At 36.1% G+C, this 18763-nt stretch overlaps 2 protein-coding genes and 1 long non-coding RNA gene across 4 annotated transcripts in view; 2 read left to right on the top strand and 1 right to left on the bottom strand.

The window, feature by feature from the left end:
- Positions 1 to 18763, bottom strand: part of LOC147536782 (uncharacterized) — a 65824-nt gene that overhangs the window by 9033 nt on the left and 38028 nt on the right. The gene's annotated exons all lie outside the window — the stretch shown is intronic.
- Positions 668 to 12203, top strand: LON2 (lon protease 2). 2 transcript variants are annotated; one of them, XM_086640763.1, is made up of 17 exons: positions 668 to 857; positions 1412 to 1502; positions 1593 to 1750; positions 2000 to 2169; positions 2682 to 2773; positions 3978 to 4157; positions 4266 to 4349; positions 5579 to 5706; positions 6133 to 6334; positions 6434 to 6640; positions 7487 to 7617; positions 8369 to 8582; positions 8667 to 8966; positions 9272 to 9466; positions 10169 to 10414; positions 11041 to 11142; positions 11784 to 12203. In XM_086640763.1, exons 1-17 carry the CDS (start codon positions 751 to 753, stop codon positions 11865 to 11867), a joined length of 2691 nt encoding a protein of 896 aa, XP_086496889.1. In that variant the 5' UTR covers positions 668 to 750; the 3' UTR covers positions 11868 to 12203. The 2 variants fall into 2 exon arrangements, with proteins under 2 accessions (XP_086496889.1, XP_086496890.1); XM_086640764.1 differs by having other exon boundaries at positions 1412 to 1524; positions 1642 to 1750.
- On the top strand, positions 15398 to 17471 carry LOC147536784 (lon protease homolog 2, peroxisomal-like). The gene is made up of 3 exons (XM_086640765.1): positions 15398 to 15638; positions 16235 to 16336; positions 16978 to 17471. The coding sequence occupies exons 1-3, from the start codon at positions 15447 to 15449 to the stop codon at positions 17059 to 17061; spliced, it is 378 nt and encodes a 125-aa protein (XP_086496891.1). The 5' UTR covers positions 15398 to 15446; the 3' UTR covers positions 17062 to 17471.

The raw sequence follows: 18763 nt of genomic DNA, 5'->3' as shown, positions 1-18763 counted from the left end.
ATTTACAACTTTAAGTCTGCCCTGGGCAGCTAACAATCCTGGTTCCGCTCATTGCAATTAAAATTTTCCTTAAACACGAGGTCAAACAATTTTTCTATACAAAATTAATTAAACATAAAACAATAAGGTTTGTAATTGGACACCGCATAAATATAAACTAGAAAGTGATTTTCATTTTTGATAAACCTCTCTTCAAAATTCATAATCAAAGATTACAAATATAACAATTCTATCATATTGAGTTATAAACAAACTTTCTAAATGTGATCATTTTTTGTAGTGTATAGAATTCTCAATAAAATACAAACCATCAAACTTATCTTCCACATTTGCTCTAATATATACAATATCACGAAAATGAAGTCACTAGAGCCCATCAATTCGGATTGGTCTATTTGAGTTTTGTTGGTCCAAGAGAGATGATTACGTGGCACTATTCCCATCCTTCCTCTTCTTTATCTACTCGCTTACGTGGCAATCGCATATAACCACTATAGGGACCCACTTTACTTATATGTCCAACCATTAACGTGATTTTAATGGAAGGACAGAATTGTGACCTTATCTGGAAATCAACGGTTAAGAGACAAAAATCAAGTTAAGTGAATTATCAGAAGAAAAAAAACGAAATCTATAAAAGCCGTTTCCAATTAAATGATTGAATTTCGATGTCCACCGAAACTTCTTCTTCTTCTGTTCACTTTCTCTCTCTAAAAAAAACTTAATTTTCTCCTAGCTACTGTTGTAGACATGGCGGACTCCGTTGAATTACCGAGTCGATTAGCGATTCTTCCATTTAGGAATCAGGTTTTATTGCCTGGTGCGATTATTCGAATTCGATGTACTTCACCAAGCAGGTACTCTTTTTTTTTTTTTTTTACCCTATTTCGGTCAATTGATCAAGACTTGATGAAATTTGGGATTTTATTGTTTTCGTAACTTGAAATCCCTAGAAAAGTGCGAGTTTTGTTATTGGATTTTAGGAAATTTTGTCTAGTTCTTTTGGTTTTGGGGAATTGGTGGTTGGTACCGACATTTTGGGAGCTCAAATACTTAGAATTTTGTTTATATGGTGTTCTTTATTTTTATGCAATTGGGTTATGAATCTTTTGCAATTTTTCTTGGATAGTTCGTGATGTGTGTTCGATTTAGGTTTTGGATTTTTGAGCTAATTTTATGTATGGTTCAAAACCCTTCATTTTTGGGTTTTCATTAGTTGGATTGTTGAATTATAATAGCTTTATTGATTTTCAATTAGGAATAAGAGTTGACTTGTTCGTATTAGTAGAACATTAAAAATAATTTACTTGTGGAGTTGGTAGATTAGTAGTCAAGAATTACTTAAAGGGTGTTCTCTGGAAAAGTAATTGAAATCTTCTAAAAGTTAGTATTTGTGTCTGTGATTCTGTAGTGTAAAATTGGTGGAGCAAGAATTATGGCAGAGGGAAGAGAAGGGGCTTATCGGTGTGCTTCCGCTTAGGGATGCCAGTGAAGCTACATCAGTGAGTCCGATGTTATCTTCAGGTGAATTGTTTCTTTCAAAAAATTGCTATCAAGTATCCAACTTAACATTTACTAAATTTGTAGCTCAGGTGTCCGATATCCTGCCTAAAAAAGAAATAACTTTGTCTGGTATTGAAGGTGTTGCCACTGATTCTGGGGAGAAAATCACAAAAGTACCTTTAGCGACTGCAGATTCTCATAAGGTGGATGGGAAAAATCAGCAAGAATCAATTCAATGGCATACAAGGTAAGGGTGACCATTAGTCAACTCCCAACCAATTTAATTTCAACCAGAGCCGAGACAACGAAGCTTGTGTCCAATTAGGTTTGGTTCAAGTCGGTCGGGTCTGGCTGGCTTATAAATGGTGTATAATGATATGTGCAGTTTTTTCTTGTTCCATCTGTTTTTCTTTTTCCCTTGACCATCTGGATGACCCTTTGGTATGTTATGAGTATGCAGCTAGTAGTGTTTCATTACATATGGTCTTTGTTTCAGGGGAGTTGCTGCTAGAGCTTTACATCTCTCAAGAGGAGTTGAGAAACCAAGTGGAAAGGTCACGTATATTGTTGTACTGGAAGGTTTGTGTAGATTCAGTGTCCAAGAACTTAGTGTGAGAGGAATGTACTATACTGCTAAAGTCTCTCGCCTTGATATGACAAAATCCGGTAAGTAGTATTCGTTCTTTTATGGAAACAATCTTTTCTATCGGTTTTTCTTTCAAGTTTAACTACCAATTTCGTGTCTTACACATAAGACATTGACTTTGTAAGTCACAAGTTCTTGGGTTTTATGCTGAAATGTTTCAGCAATTTGAAAAGTTAATCAAGTTCTTAGTGCTAAATAAGTCTATCAGATATTTTTACTTTAAAACACAAAAGTTTATGTTATGTCACATAATTCTCAAACTAAACCCTCAATTTCATAGAAATGATGAAAACCGGAAAGAAGGGAAACCACAAATAGAAATATGCATTAAAAATAACAAATTATCACACCATTTTATTGCCAAATTTAACTACAAAATTGTTTCCTGTAATAACACTTAATGTCTTAACTAAGCACTATCAAAGCATACTACTTGCACATTTTTCCCCAATATTAGTGCATAACTATTGGAGCCTGAACTTAATGTTCTCATTTACATTTTGAGATGCTTTACTTCTTTAATTTTAATTAGAGTTGGAGCAAGCAGTGCAAGACCCAGACGTGATGTCATTATCTCACCAATTCAAAGCCACTGCCACAGAGCTGATATCTGTTCTTGAGCAGGTTAGATTTAACTTAAAATTCTTATTTCGATACTCTCAGATCCTTTAAATGCTTGAAAAGAAGCATACACAAGTGAAATGTTGTAAACTTGTAATTATGAAACAAACTTCTTCTTACCATTAAGCATTCAAGGGTCTTTTGTAACTTTTAGGGAGTACCAGTTTATGCATACTCATAGGCGGCATCCGGTTTCTCATCATCTTACTTCGAATTTTATACTCGTTACTGATTGATTTTCTTATCGATCTGCTCTCTTCCTCTGTGACTTCTTATGCGTGGTACTATGATCAATGAGTCACTGGTTTTGACTAAACTTACAACACGATAAGTTCGAGAAACGGAATATTTATGTGCGCTAAGTTGATAACAGTTACCATTTTGTCTGGGAGAGAGACAATTCCTTATTTGCACTTTTTAGTGTGATGGTAACGAAGAAGTGGACTCCATGAGTCGCATATGTTACATAGGTGCGCAAGCCTGAGGATTACAGTGACATTATGACTATTATATTTAAGTATTTCCGTCCATCCATTGGTCCATACTTTTTTTATGCTTAATATTTTTCTCTGGTCACTAAATTATGATTAGTTCCGTTTGTTTCTCTTTCATATTTTAGCTGATGCAGTCCAAGATATTAGAGCTTGTCATAAGAGCTATTACATGAACAATTTGGTTTATAGGGTCTATTGGAGTTGATTAATTTTATAATTGATTCTCATCAATTTATTGAATGTTCTTATCCATCTTCTTAGTTTTGGAATTGTCCAGCCACAGTCTCTGGGAGTAAGTTGACAACAGGAAGTGTACATCAATCTCAAAGAACCTAATTTGGGAAATTCAAGTGAGCAAGTTGATAACAGGAAAAGAAAAGAAAATGTCATTGCTACATTAAAACTGAAAAATAATTTCAAAACAAGAATAAAATCTTGATGCAAAGATAATATAATTGGAATTTAGACCAATGGAGATGTCTTTGCAATATTAGGTACAAAAGAATAACAAGATGAAAAGGGTTTGAATCATCTTGACTATTTTCTAACAAAACGGCTGCTGCTAGTGTATAACTTGTTTGTCATTCATAGTGTTTACTTTCTAATGTTGATGATAATTCATTCAAGTCGAATTGGTGTCTAATGTTCTGTCATGTGTGCACTGATTTATTACCCATATTCTGACTTCAAACTTTAATTTATTATTTTCACAGAAGCAGAAAATAGCCGGAAGGACAAAAGTTCTTCTAGAAACTGTTCCTGTACACAGGCTAGCTGATATATTTGTTGCCAGCTTTGAGATGAGCTTTGATGAGCAGCTATCTATGCTTGATTCGGTTGATTTGAAAGTAAGGCTTTCTAAAGCTACCGAGTTAGTTGATAGACATTTACAGGTAAAGTATTAGTTGATATTTCAATCGGTTATGAGTGTATAGTGATCATTTTTATGTCCCTGTCCCTATGAAATATTTAGAGACAGTTTTTTTGCTATCTTATGACAGTCAATCCGTGTAGCTGAGAAAATAACACAAAAGGTTGAAGGACATCTGTCAAAATCACAGAAGGAATTTCTTCTACGTCAGCAGGTTTGCTTTTTATAAAACCCCTTCTCTTCCAAATCGATGAGTATTGCCACTACCTATACAAAATAAAACAAAACCAACTTTTTTTTAGAACAAATTCAGATGAGAAACAAGTTGTTGGAAAACAGTGTCATTTGGTCAATGTTATCTGCTGGGATTAACCTTGCATTCCTAGAATTCACATTATGAGTTTCTTTGAAATTGTTAATATTTGTGGTGCTTCAGTTTAAATATGGAAAGTACCTGCTTGCCATATTTGGACAAAAACAACATAAGTCAAGTATCTTAGGTCCAGTCTTTTTATAATTTCTCCATGTTCCCTTAAATTTCTCATATATCTTTGTTTTACATGTTCAACTTTGGTTAATAAGATTTAAAGATGTATTTAATGAGTTGATCTTTTACTGGTTGTTCACTTTTGTAATGTTTGCTTATAGGTTATGCTTCATAAACTCTTCTAAATGGTTAGAATGTTGAAGACTTGAAGTGCCTAGAATCTAACATGTCAACGAAGAAGGGGATTCATGCTTTTAGGAGCACTCCCCTTTTGGCCGACCCTCTAGAAACTCCTGACAGAATCTAATTTCTATTTTGTTTTGTAAATTATCTAATACTCTTTTAAGATAGGAATCCTATTTTTTGGGGAGTAGGACTAAATTGACTTTCCTTTTCTTTTGGGGTTTCTTTTAGATAAGCTTCTCCTTTATTTCTTTTACATGCTTTAGGCTAGCCTTATAAAGAGGGTTGGCTGAATCCATTAGAGGCATTAGAAGTTGAGCGAGATAAAGGTGTATTTGTTAACTAGGCGTCAGCAAGCATTAAGTTTATCTTATTATTAATTAGAGTTTTGTTTAGTTATTTTCATCGACCATTAACGTCCATTAAAGGTTCCGCAAACGAGTTTGCATCAGATGCTCATTGAGCTCTTTCAATACTTCTTTTTGTTAGGCAAAAGGTGTCCTTCCATACTTGTATGACATTGATTAGCATTACGATCTAGACTAGGACCCTTACCTTTTCATTCTGAAAAAAAATGATAAACACATGAACGATTATATGATATGTAGTTATGTACAGTGAGGAGTGCATAAATGATATATTCGACAAACACTCTTGAAAATACATTTTCTCTCCATTTTGTACAAAATCTACATTTGGATGGCTTGCAAGATAAATATCCTAAACCGCGAGTGGCTGACACCTCTAACAAATTTTCCTCTTATTAATTACAGATGAGGGCTATAAAAGAGGAGCTTGGTGACAATGATGACGATGAAGATGATATGGCTGCCTTGGAAAGAAAGATGCAAAGTGCTGGAATGCCTCCAAATGTGTGGAAGCATGCACAAAGGGAATTACGGTATGCCTTAGTAATAATGTAGTTATGCAATACGAATGATAGCTTAAATGCAGAAAAGATCATATTATGTGCACAGTTATGCTTTTGTATGTGAAAATTGATCTTTACATTGAGTTTTCTTATTTTCTGTATATAATAATGTAAGTTAGTTATAATGCCTCTACCCGGATACATACTGGAATGGTTCTCAAAAATCTTTAACCTGTTTGAATAGAAAAGGGCGTGCATGATGCTTCAGCCCTTTGCTTCCTTGAAACATGTGTTCGTATAACTTCATACGGATACCTGTTTACGAGTACATGGTTATCAAAATAATGGAGTATTTACCAATTTCAGGCTTTAATTTTATGTGCTTAGATTCAAATTGCCTTCTGAATACAGTTCCTATAAAGTTGTCCTGATATGCTACGTTACATCTGTGCTCAGGAGACTGAAAAAAATGCAACCTCAGCAACCTGGATATAGTAGTTCGCGTGCTTACCTGGAACTTCTTGCTGATATGCCTTGGCAGAATGCTAGTGAGGAACGTGAACTGAACCTAAAAGCTGCAAAAGCCTGTCTTGACAGTGACCATTATGGTTTAGACAAAGTCAAACAACGGATTATTGAATATCTGGCAGTTCGCAAGGTTGCCCTCTCTAATTCCTGTGATCTTCAAATTTCTCTCATGATCCAACTATCAAATTAAAAATATTTCTTGCATCTGATTTAATCAACTGGTGGGCAGTTAAAACCCGATGCAAGAGGTCCTATTCTATGTTTCGTGGGCCCACCAGGAGTTGGGAAAACATCTTTGGCGTCATCCATTGCTGCTGCTCTTGGAAGAAAATTCATACGAATATCTCTTGGTGGTGTTAAGGATGAAGCTGATATTCGAGGACATAGGAGGACATACATAGGGAGTATGCCAGGGCGTCTAATTGAAGGGCTAAAGGTTAAAACCTTGTTTTCTCTTTATTATTATCAGCTATTACTTCTTACTTTAGAGTTTAGACCTGTTATAGGAGTATTTACTGTTTAAGCATACTTGACTCAGATCTCAGAAATCAGGATTCAAAATGTCCTAGAATGGGTGCATTAGATTTAGAAGTGCCTGGTAGTTCTGAAATCTAGTAAGTCTATGGGTTGTTCAGATCTTTCATGTTTACAGCTTTATGCTTAGCATAAGAACATTGTAGATGGTTCTGGTGGCTCCTGGATTGTCAACTGTCAAGATGTTTTCCTGTTGTTACATATGAATTTAATAATTACCAACTATCTTCAGTTGATGTAGCATGTGGAGTGATTTCCCTCATTGTGGCTAGATAAAGAGATGGCGGGTGTTAGGCATCGCACTCTCAACTGGGATGCTTTCTTCTTGAGAAGATAGGTTTTGATCTTTTAGGGGTCTCATCCATGATCTTATACTTCTTCATTGTTCTTCCTGTATTTACTCTTTACCTATAAGTCTCTTTCTACAATATCTTGCTTTTCGAAAAAAAGATCCCACCTACAACTACAAGCCGTTATCAGTAGCTTGATCGCTTAGTTATCTAAATGTGATACATGGTTTATGTTACTTATACATCGATTTGAAGTATTCCTTCCTAACCCAGAAGCATTTGAATTGTAGAGGGGAAATAAAAGGGAAATAACGTATACTGGATTGGAGGACATGACATTGCAATGTTCATGAGTAAATTGTCTTGGCTTTGGCAGTAGTAAAAACGAATTGTTTTTCTTGATTCCGAGTTCAATATGCATATAAAATTAACATGCTCTTTCATATTTTATTTTGTAGCGAGTGGCTGTTAAAAATCCAGTGATGCTACTTGATGAGATTGACAAGACTGGTTCTGATGTTCGTGGGGATCCTTCTTCAGCCCTTTTGGAGGTTCTTGACCCGGAACAGAACAAAACCTTCAATGATCAGTATCCAATTTGTTACGCAATAAGTTCTAGTATATCTATTTTTAGACAGTCTCATCTGCTTTACACATCTATTTTCATCATTGATTTTTGTTTGGCGAGCTTTAAGTTTACTTCCAGGAACTCGGAAGCTGTTCTTTAGTATCTAACTCCCAAAAGTAATTTTAAAATGTCATTTTTATAGTAATAAGAATCGAAAAGTAGTTAGCAAGGTAAACTTAGGTTAACTACTAGTAATTAACTATTAATAAGGTCATGTTGATTGTTCATCTAGTTGCATATCATATCTCCCAGATTTTTTTGGTTGTATCTGTAAATCGAATATCTGTTGATTCTGTTCCACATAGCAGTATTTTGTGGGTCATATGCTGCGCTTGCAGTTTTTTTGTTCTTGTAGTCATTTTTGATGATCTAGCTATATTTTAATCATGCTTGATTTGCATAAGTTGCATTTCAGATATTCCAGATTCTCTTGGTTGTGTCCCGAAATAGTATATCTTCTATTCTTCGTAGCAGTATTTTGAGGATGATATACTATGCATATCATATCTTTTTTTTGTTTCTGTTAGTGATTCTTGATAATGTAGCTTTATTTGAATCAAGTTCAATTTGCATAGAAGTTTAAAAGAACATCCAAGTATGATCCTACAGTCTTCACTCCCGTAATAATGTATGGAGAAGGTCATTTCTATTAAACAAATTTCGTTTTAATAGAGTGACAATATTTGAGCGGAATTCCCTAACTGATGACCAGCTATCTGAATGTTCCATTCGACCTTTCAAATGTGATCTTTGTTGCAACTGCGAACCGTATGCAACCCATTCCTCCACCATTACTAGATCGAATGGAAGTGATTGAGCTACCTGGGTATACACCGGAAGAAAAGCTAAGAATAGCCATGCAGCATTTAATACCAAGAGTTCTTGATCAGCATGGATTGAGATCTGAATTTCTTCAGATTCCCGAGGTAATGCTATTATTTTTTGTCTTTATTTTAAAATGTTCATATTGTAATAGCGTATCCGTATTTGTATGGGTGTGTGTGTTGCAGAGCATGGTAAAACTTGTAATTGAGAAATATACAAGAGAGGCTGGTGTAAGAAATCTGGAGAGGAACTTAGCTGCTTTGGCCCGTGCAGCTGCGGTTAGAGTTGCTGAGCAAGAAGATGCTCTCTCGCTCGGCAATGGTGTTCACCAAATGTCTACATCAATGGAAAGCAGAATTGCGGAAGGGGCTGAAGTTGAGATGGAAGTCATTCCAATGGATGTTAATAATCATGAGATATCAAATGCTTTCAGGAATTCATCAACTTTGGTTGTTGACGAGGCAATGCTGGAAAAAGTACTAGGGGTAATAAATTCGTCTTATCCTTATTTTCTTGATTAGATATCTTCTGTTTGAAGTTTGGTTCTTGAAGGAAGCCTCGGTGCTTACTATACTTATAGACTGTTCATTGATAATAATCATGTGCGGCATACATAAACTTGTAAAAAGGTGGATATTTAAGAAATATGTCTAGATGCCTAGAATTTAGCCTATTTGTGTCTGTTCTGACATAAGTTAGTCGAGTTAAATTAGTGATTATGAGGTTCACTTTCTCATTTTTCCTGACTGATATAGTGATATGATAAATGATTATTAACCTTGAAATGCAGCCTCCAAGATTTGACGATAGAGAAACTGCAGAACGAGTGACAACTCCTGGTGTAGCAGTTGGGCTTGTGTGGACCACCTTCGGTGGGGAGGTTCAGTTTGTTGAAGCTTCGACAATGGTGGGGAAAGGTGAATTGCATCTCACTGGCCAACTCGGTGATGTTATTAAGGAATCAGCACAAATAGCACTCACATGGGTAAGTTTCTTAGTCTTTTTTATATGTTATATATTAGTTTTCCTATGTAATCTATGAAGCTCTAGTATTTGAGCGTTAACCAGGCTTTTTTGTGTATGTTTATTTATTTCTTTTTTGAAATACATCATCGTTATATGCTAGTCATACATTCATTAAGCAACAAGTACGTAAAATGTCTCTTGTCTATTTAGTCCGAACACACACCTTTATGTTTATGTCTTGTACTCTTAGATTAAAATATCGGGTCACCACTTACATATCCCACAAGTGCAAACTCAAAAATTCGAGTTATGTCTACTATTCCACACCCATGCATATTACATACCCTGAAAACACGATTTCATCATTGGAATGAAACATAGGAGCCACTCTCGGCTAGCACATGCCCTGATCTTGTCATCTCATGGGAAGCCTCCAGCCCTTCATGTTCAGTCCTCATGCAGCCTTACTCGCCCTTCGTCCCATCTGTCTCAGGCACCTGGATGGCCATTTTGGCACCCAAAGAACTTTTTAACTTATAATAAATTCGAGGGTTGACACCACACGTCTGTCTATATCTTCAAATGCTCTGGTCCATAGTCAAAATATAACAATAATCATGTGCCAAAATTTCTGTACTGATTATGCTCTTGCATAATGCTTGACCATTCTCACAATATGTAACACATAGTATCTTGGCTTTACTCTTCTATAAATGATTAGGTAAGAGCAAGAGCATCAGATCTTAAGTTGGTAGCTTCGGGGAACATCAGTTTGATGGAAGGACAAGATATTCATATACATTTTCCAGCAGGGGCCGTACCGAAGGATGGACCTTCTGCAGGTGTAACTTTGGTAACATCATTAGTTTCTCTGTTCACTCAACAACGAGTAAGATCAGACACAGCAATGACTGGAGAGATGACTCTTAGGGGCCTCGTCTTACCTGTCGGTGGTATCAAGGATAAGGTATGTTTCTAGTGCACGCGCACGACTTTCCACAGGTTTGCGTAACATTTTAATATAGGGTACCTGTTGATGGGGCATTTCAGTTTTCTTTAGTGTGATATGTGTTCGATGGTATTGGCCTATCTCACCCCAAGTGGTATTGGGCCTCTCTGGCTCGTAACTTAAGAGGTGAGACTTATTTCACATGTATAAAGCGACCACCATCTGTCCCACAATCAATGTGGGGGATAACGCCAATCCTCTTTCTCTTCACACATTGGACACGGAAGAAAACCTTCTCGTTCCCCAATAGACTATGAGAGACTTGGGTATATCTAGGCTCAAAATTCCATTTTTTGGGTGGTAATGGGCCTCTCTCCTCAAAGCTAGCTCAAGAGGCAAAGCTAGCTCAAGAGGCAAAGCTTCCCCCTCACTCTTAAATAGTGACTACCGTGTCCCATAATCAGTATTGGTGACTCCGACGATTTATAGATGTTTTATCACATCTACTGGGTATGGATTATGAATTTCATTCACCATGGCCATGGTTTGCATTTTTTCATTCAAACCGGAATGTGCACTCATATCTGTTGAAACGTGAAAAAGCTCGGCCCTAAGCTCTAAATTGTTTCTTTCTTAATTTGCAGATCTTGGCCGCACATCGTTATGGTATAAAAAGAGTTATCCTACCGGAGCGCAACTTGAAAGATTTGGTTGAAGTACCATCAGCTGTTCTTTCCAGCCTAGAGGTATTTCGGTTTCTATCTAGAGATTGTAACAATTATTTTCGGTGCTAATAATGAAAATAATATTTTGATAATGATCTGAAATCTGTCTCGCAGTCTGGGTCAGCCTGAGTTAAGATTTGGACCATTGGTTTTCTCTTTCAAATCTTCATTCACCAGTTCTGACTTATGTGACAGTTTGACTCGAATACCCAATTTAGGCAAACTTACTTTGAGTATGACTTGAGGAATAGTAATCCGACTCTGTTTAAATTAGTACTTTATCCTTAGTCAAGTCATTTTCAGATGCATATTTAGACATAAGGAAAATAAAAACACCCTTCATCAAGTGCTCAGTTAGATGAACTATGGTGTTGGTGTGTGTTGGAAGTCAGAGTATTATCACATGAATGTTTATGTGGTAGCTGTGACTGCTGTGTTTTGATAGATATAGAGGGCAACCTCACCAATACATTATCGAACTAAGTAAATAACGTATTGACGATGAAAGCAACAATCCACTGACGATGTTGATCCTGCAAAACTAATCCATACGTTTTCAAATAAGTGGTAGAGGAAAAAGAGCATGTAGATATGAGATATTAGAATGTTTGAGTGATCAAGAGAAACCTATGAAGTTCTAATTATTGGGTTTTTGTCAACAGATATTGCTCGTGAAGCGGGTGGAGGACGTATTGGAGCACGCTTTTAGCGGCGGATGCACTTTGAGACAAATAGCTAAGTTATGATGAACTAACAAAAACTATTGTGACCTACTTCAACTCATGCAAGGTAATCAGACTGCTTGGCGAATAGGCGAAACCATCTGCCCAAACTTAAGCCAGTGCCTAGCTCAACTTCAATGGCCAAATAAATGAGGAGACAATAGTAAGCAGAAATCGGGTAAGATTTGTCGCCTATATGCGAGAATCTTATACATTTGTATGATAATCTTCTGTCCTGAGTATAAATTATTCATCCTGAATAAGAACACATTTTCTTTCTTAACAAATGATGCAGAGAAATTGTCTTAATTGTTGTATATACAGGTATGGAGAAAATTCAGACTTATTTGTTCTGCTTGATTTGTGATGATTGTTGATCTGTTATTTCTAATGTAATGGTTATAGAAGAAGAACTCCATGAATCTATATGATATTATCCCGGGTTATTTTGCAAAAGGGGCGCAGATAAGTACCGGGTTTTGCAAAAGGGACATTACTATTTGTTATTTTGCCCAGGGGTCGTGGACTAACATTGACCGTTTAATAAATGTTAAATTTAACATCACATTATATGAATAGTTAACATTATTCATCTTCTTCTTTTTTTCTTTCTTCCACCTTCGATTTTCATCGGAAATTGAAAGAGTTGTTGTCGCTTGAGTTTTACAAAGAGATTGTGCCGACAAGAGAAGAGCTTAGGGTTTTTTTGTCAGTTTTTTGGTCTTTTTTTTTTTTTTTTTAATTCTTTTTTTTTTTTTTTTTTACGAATCCTCATCACACTTCTTAAATTCCTTTTACTTTCTAACTCTTTAAATTGAGTAGACAGAATAAAGTTTAAATTTATATTCATGTGCTTTTAAATTTTTTTTCTCTCTTGTTTATGCCGCAGTTGAAATTTTGCTTCTTTTTTTTATATTTCTCATAAATGATATTTTGATTATATCATTTATTCATCGTGTATTAGATTATGAAATTCATTATTTAAATGTGTAATGCTAAAAAATCTAGAAAAATAATTTTTTTTAAGGTCGATGTCTTATTTTTCACCTTTGCGAATTTAGTGTCAAAATCGAATAAATTTCTTAAATGTAACAATGTAATTTTTAAGTAATGGAATTAGATTAAGGGTGTTAGAACTTAACTGGTCAACACTAGTCCACGACCCTTTTGCAAAACAATAAAAGGTCACATCCCTTTCGCAAAATCCGGTACTTATGTATAACCGTTTCGCAAAACAACCCTATTATCCCATGCCTTCCTCTCTCTTTCTACAATATTCCCCTTTCCATCTCTACTGTAAAAGGAAACAACTAATGTAAGGAATATTCCCCTTTCTATTAACTTGTCTCTTCAAAACTTCCTTCCTCATCCTTTGGACAATTCTCCTATCATCTAGGTGAGTCGATTTTATTTCTTTTTTTCCCCCCTCACATAAATACTGAAACCCTAATTGCAAAGAGTAAAATTGGGTTTTGTTCAGAATAAGCCAATAATGAAGTTCCTAATATTTTCTCCAACCGTGCATATTACTAAACTTGGTTCCATTACTAAAATTGGGTTTATTTATATCTGTTAGATTAATTTTTTTTTCTTTGTACAGATACAACAACATACTACACATTGCTAGTAATGGAGAACAAGTCGGTGGCAATTTCAGTTCAATCGACAACTACTGCACCTCATGATTTGGACCAAACTGAACAAGTCCGAAACCTAAAAAATAAAGTAAAAATATCTCTTGTCGCTCTTATTTGCCCAATTGGATTAATGGGATTAATGGTTCTTGAAGCGATTATTTTTCGTGAAGGAAAGATTCCTCTGACTAGTATGGCATTCAAAGTAGGAGTTGGGCTCATTGTGACTAGTTTTGTTTTAGGTCTTTTTCTATTTCTTCTAATTGGATTTTGCTCAAAGGAGGGGCCAAGATTTGAGAAGGTGTTCGCTTACCTAATACTGATGAGTAAAACATTGTTGACCTCCTCCATCCTTCTTCTATGTTGCACTCCACACGAATTGAGGGATGTAGTTTTTACCCTTGTTTTACCTCTTCTCATACCACTAGGTCAATTTTTGTTTCATTATTCAACCTCTGTCAACATACTTTGACTATTTGTTTTCTATAATTATATATTGACTACTTACATTTGAATCATCCCCCTTTAACAAAAAAAAAAAAATTTGAATCATCCCTAGTAAAAAATCATCCCTAGTAAAAAAAAATGTCAAGTGTTATTCACATATTATCTTTTTTTTTTATAGTTTTGGTTCACAACTCTGACTGTTTACAGATGTTTTATCACATCTATTGGTAGTATGGATTATGAATTTCGTGCACTGTAATCATAATGTGCAATTTTTGCACTCAAACTGGAATTTGCAGTCATTTATGTTGAAACGTGAAAATCTTGGGCCCTATGCTCCATAATTGTTTTCTTTCTTAGAGCATCTCCAATGCAAAACTCAAAAAAATCTCTATTCATCCTATGTGTCAAGTTCTATTTGAGATTCTCACTCCTAGGTGGCGTAAATAGAGACCCTCAATTTTTTTTTGTCTCCATTGCAAAACTCTAAACTTATCTTAGCCTTTACTTATGTGACATAGTTATTTTTGTAAATAAATAACTAGTTATTTTAGAAAATATAGAAGTCTCGATTTCTATTGGTTGAAAATCAAATATTGATGAGTTGGACAATTAAAGATATCTGAAGAGGACACTCTAGAAATAGAGTGTCCTCTTGAGATATCTCTATTCCACCCTCGACACGTCATCTTAGAGATCCAAATAAAGCGTTGCATTGGAGAGGATTTTTAAGAAAAAACTCTAAAAATCCTAAGTGGCACTCGGAGTTTCTAAGATTGAGTGTTGCATTGGAGATGCTCTTAAAGCAAGTCCAATGGGGAGCGGTCCCGGGCTCTTAATTCAAATTAAGGTCCCGGGACACCCCATCCTCCTCATTGGAGTGGAAATGGTCCCGGACGGAGGACTGAGGGAAACAAGGGTCGACCCCTTATTAGGAGCCGGCCCCTACTCCCCAAGGGACCGTTGGGGCTCCCGAACGGTCACATTGGGGAGCAAATCCCACCGTTGGATCATATCCAACGGTGGGATTTTTTTTTTTGTAAAAACAAAAACAAAATAAATAAAAATATCTCATTAATTTAAAAACTTAAAATTCATTAAAAAAACTTCAACTTAAAATAATCCAACACATGAAATTGATTTGAGTTTGTAGAGAAAGAGAGTTGTATTTATAGAGAAAAAAAGTTGATAAAAAATTTAAGGGTTTTTTGGGCTTACCCCCTCAAAACTAATCAGTAATTGAGTTTACCCCCTTCAGTAATTAGTAATTGAGCTTACCCCCTTGAATTTAATATTTTTAGCAAAACTACTAAGGACATGTTTGGCATGAGATGACAAAATCACAAATTACAACCAAAATCAATCTTGGCTAATTGTTCTATAGTGATTATGCTCTTACATAATGTTTGACCATTCTCACAATATGTAACACATAGTATCTTGGCTTTACTGTTCTATAAATGATTAGGTAAGAGCAGGAGCATCAGATCTTAAGTTGGTTGCTTCGGGGAACATCAGTTTGATGGAAGGACAAGATATTCATATACATTTTCCAGCAGGGGCCATACCGAAGGATGGACCTTCTGCAGGTGTAACTTTGGTAACATCATTAGTTTCTCTGTTCACTCAACAACGAGTAAGATCAGACACAGCAATGACTGCAGAGATGACTCTTAGGGGGCTTGTCTTACCTGTCGGTGGTATCAAGGATAAGGTATGTTTCTAGTGCACGCACACGACTTTCCTCAGGTTTGCGTATCATTTTAATATAGGGTACCTGTTGATGGGGCATTCAGTATATGTGTTGGATGGTATTGGCCTATCTCACCCCAAGTGATATTGGGCCTCTCTGGCCCGTAACTTAAGAGGTGAGACTTTCCTTCACATGTATAAAGCGACCACCATCCGTCCCACAATCAATGTGGGGGATAACGCCAATCCTCTTTCTCTTCACACATTGGACACGGAAGAAAACCTTCTCGTTCCCCAATAGACTATGAGAGACTAAGGTATAACTAGGCTCAAAATTCCATTTTTTGGGTGGTAATGGGCCTCTCTCCTCAAAGCTAGCTCAAGAGGCAAAGCTTCCCCCTCACTCTTAAATAGTGACTACCGTGTCCCATAATCAGTATTGGTGACTCCGACGATTTACAAATGTTTTATCACATCTACCGGGTATGGATTATGAATTTCATACACCGTGGCCATGGTTTGCATTTTTTTCATTCAAAATGGAATGTGCAGTCATATCAGTTGAAACGTGAAAAAGCTCGGCCCTAAGCTCTAAATTGTTTCTTTCTTAATTTGCAGATCTTGGCGACACATCGTTATAGTATAAAAAGAGTTATCCTACCGGAGCGCAACTTGAAAGATTTAGTTGAAGTACCATCCGCTGTTCTTTCCAGCCTAGAGGTATCCCGGTTTCTATCTAGTGATTGTAACAATTATTTTCGGTGCTAATAATGAAAATAATATTGTGATAAAGGTCTGAAATCTGTCTTGCAGTCTGGGTCAGCCCGAGTTAAGATTTGGACCATTGGTTTTCTCTTTCAAATCTTGATTCACCAGTTCTGACTTATATGACAGTTTGACTCGAATACCTAATTTAGGCAAACTTACTTTGAGTATGACTTGAGGAATAGTAATCCGACTCTGTTTAAATTAGTACTTTATCCTTAGTCAAGTCATTTTCAGATGCATATTTAGACATAAGGAAAATAAAAACACCCTTCATCAAGTGCTCAGTTAGATGAACTATGGTGTTGGTGTGTGTTGGAAGTCAGAGTATTATCACATGAATGTTTATGAGGTAGCTGTGACTGCTGTGTTTTGATAGATATAGAGGGCAACCTCACCAATACATTATCGAACTAAGTAAATAACGTATTGACGATGAAAGCAACAATCCACTGACGATGTTGATCCTGCAAAACTAATCCATACGTTTTCAAATAAGTGGTAGAGGAAAAAGAGCATGTAGATATGAGATATTAGAATGTTTGAGTGATCAAGAGAAACCTATGAAGTTCTAATTATTGGGTTTTTGTCAACAGATATTGCTCGTGAAGCGGGTGGAAGACGTATTGGAGCACGCTTTTAGCGGCGGATGCACTTTGAGACAAATAGCTAAGTTATGATGAACTAACAAAAACTATTGTGACCTACTTCAACTCATGCAAGGTAATCAGACTGCTTGGCGAATAGGCGAAACCATCTGCCCAAACTTAAACCAGTGCCTAGCTCAACTTCAATGGCCAAAGAAATGAGGAGACAATAGTAAGCAGAAATCGGGTAAGATTTGTCGCCTATGTGCGAGAATCTTATGCATTTGTATGATAATCTTCTGTCCTGAGTATAAATTATTCATCCTGAATAAGAACACGTTTTCTTTCTTAACAAATGATGCAGAGAAATTGTCTTAATTGTTGTATATACAGCTATGAAGAAAATTCAGACTTATTTGTTGTGCTTGATTTGTGATGATTGTTGATCTGTTTTCTAATGTAATGGTTGTCCCTAATACGACTAGGACTGACTAATTTTGTTCTTATTTATTTTAATGTTTCTTTGTTGAAAACTCTTTGGATGCCCAAAACTTTTGAGACGAAATCCAGCCGAAAACTCAGTTGGGTCCCAGCCTGACTTTTCGGATTTTCTGTCATATATAGTTCAACAGACTTGAGCAGGTGTAGCATTTTCAAAGGAAGCAAGGGCTACATGAGCAAAAAAAAAAGAGAAAAGAACAAACATTTCACAACTATTAATCCAGTGTATAATAAACCAAATTTTGACGGACAAAATTACCCTCGCAGAATTTTGGCGTATGAAAGTCTATCCCCAGTTGAATCAAGTTCTTTAGAAGATTTAATAGATACATATCTCACATGCTGGAGTGTGTAAAGAAGATTTAATAGATACATATCTCACATGCTGGAGTATCTATACCCAATTATAGGTTAATATGCTCTATCCAGTAAAACAATATACAAGAAGGCAGATGAACACACTTCACTAATATTACTATGCTAAAGTAAAGAGTAAAAGTTATGATAAGATAAAAGTTATAATGCTTCAGACTAGTAGAACTACCATCCACTTGAAAAGATGTAGTGACTAATGAGTATAAGTATTAACCCTTAAGAAGTGGAGGCCAACAGGCCATGTCGATCCTGAAGCGAAACGACACGACCAGTAAATTTAAGAACACGACCAGTCTCGTTATCCCTGACCCGTTAGGACCTGGGACACGCCACGGACCGTGCACAACACGACTCGTGGAAACGGAACGGAACTGCCACCGCGGGAACGACCAGAAAGCATTGTCATCTCTGTATCGTCAAACTTTAATTTACGTAGTTTTCACTACTAAAATTAGGGTACTTTGCAGAAACCACCAAAAGAGGAAACAAAAAACATCACAAATTCCCGCTGAAATTTTGGATCAACGGGTACCTCCATCTGTAATTTTGCATAACAAATAAAGAAATAACTCAACAAGAAACCAAGAAAAAGGGAAGGATTTAACATCAGGCAAATTTGGATTGATGTTCTTCTTGACCTCAGTTTCTATCCTTATGTGATAAATTATAATTTGTGGGTTGTTAAACCTCTTTCTCTCTTCAGAACCCAACATCCTGGATGACTGTCCTTCTGTCCCACAACCGCGGCTAAGAAGAGAACACAAGTCCCTTGCTTTAAGAGCTTATTTTATAGCTTCCTTGATGACATTCGCCACCGTTGATTCCTCATCAAAACAATTCAAACTTGAATCACTCTCATTATTCGATATCGGATCACTATCTCAATTGGAACTCGACTCTTTATCCTTTTGTTCCAATA

Source organism: Eschscholzia californica, unplaced genomic scaffold (assembly GCF_041429995.1).
Source record: "Eschscholzia californica isolate CP2 unplaced genomic scaffold, dmEscCali1.0.p SCAF_5, whole genome shotgun sequence".
Lineage (NCBI taxonomy): Eukaryota > Viridiplantae > Streptophyta > Magnoliopsida > Ranunculales > Papaveraceae > Eschscholzia > Eschscholzia californica.
The sequence above is the reverse complement of the archived record's forward strand: the minus strand, read 5'-3'. Positions and strand labels throughout refer to the sequence as shown.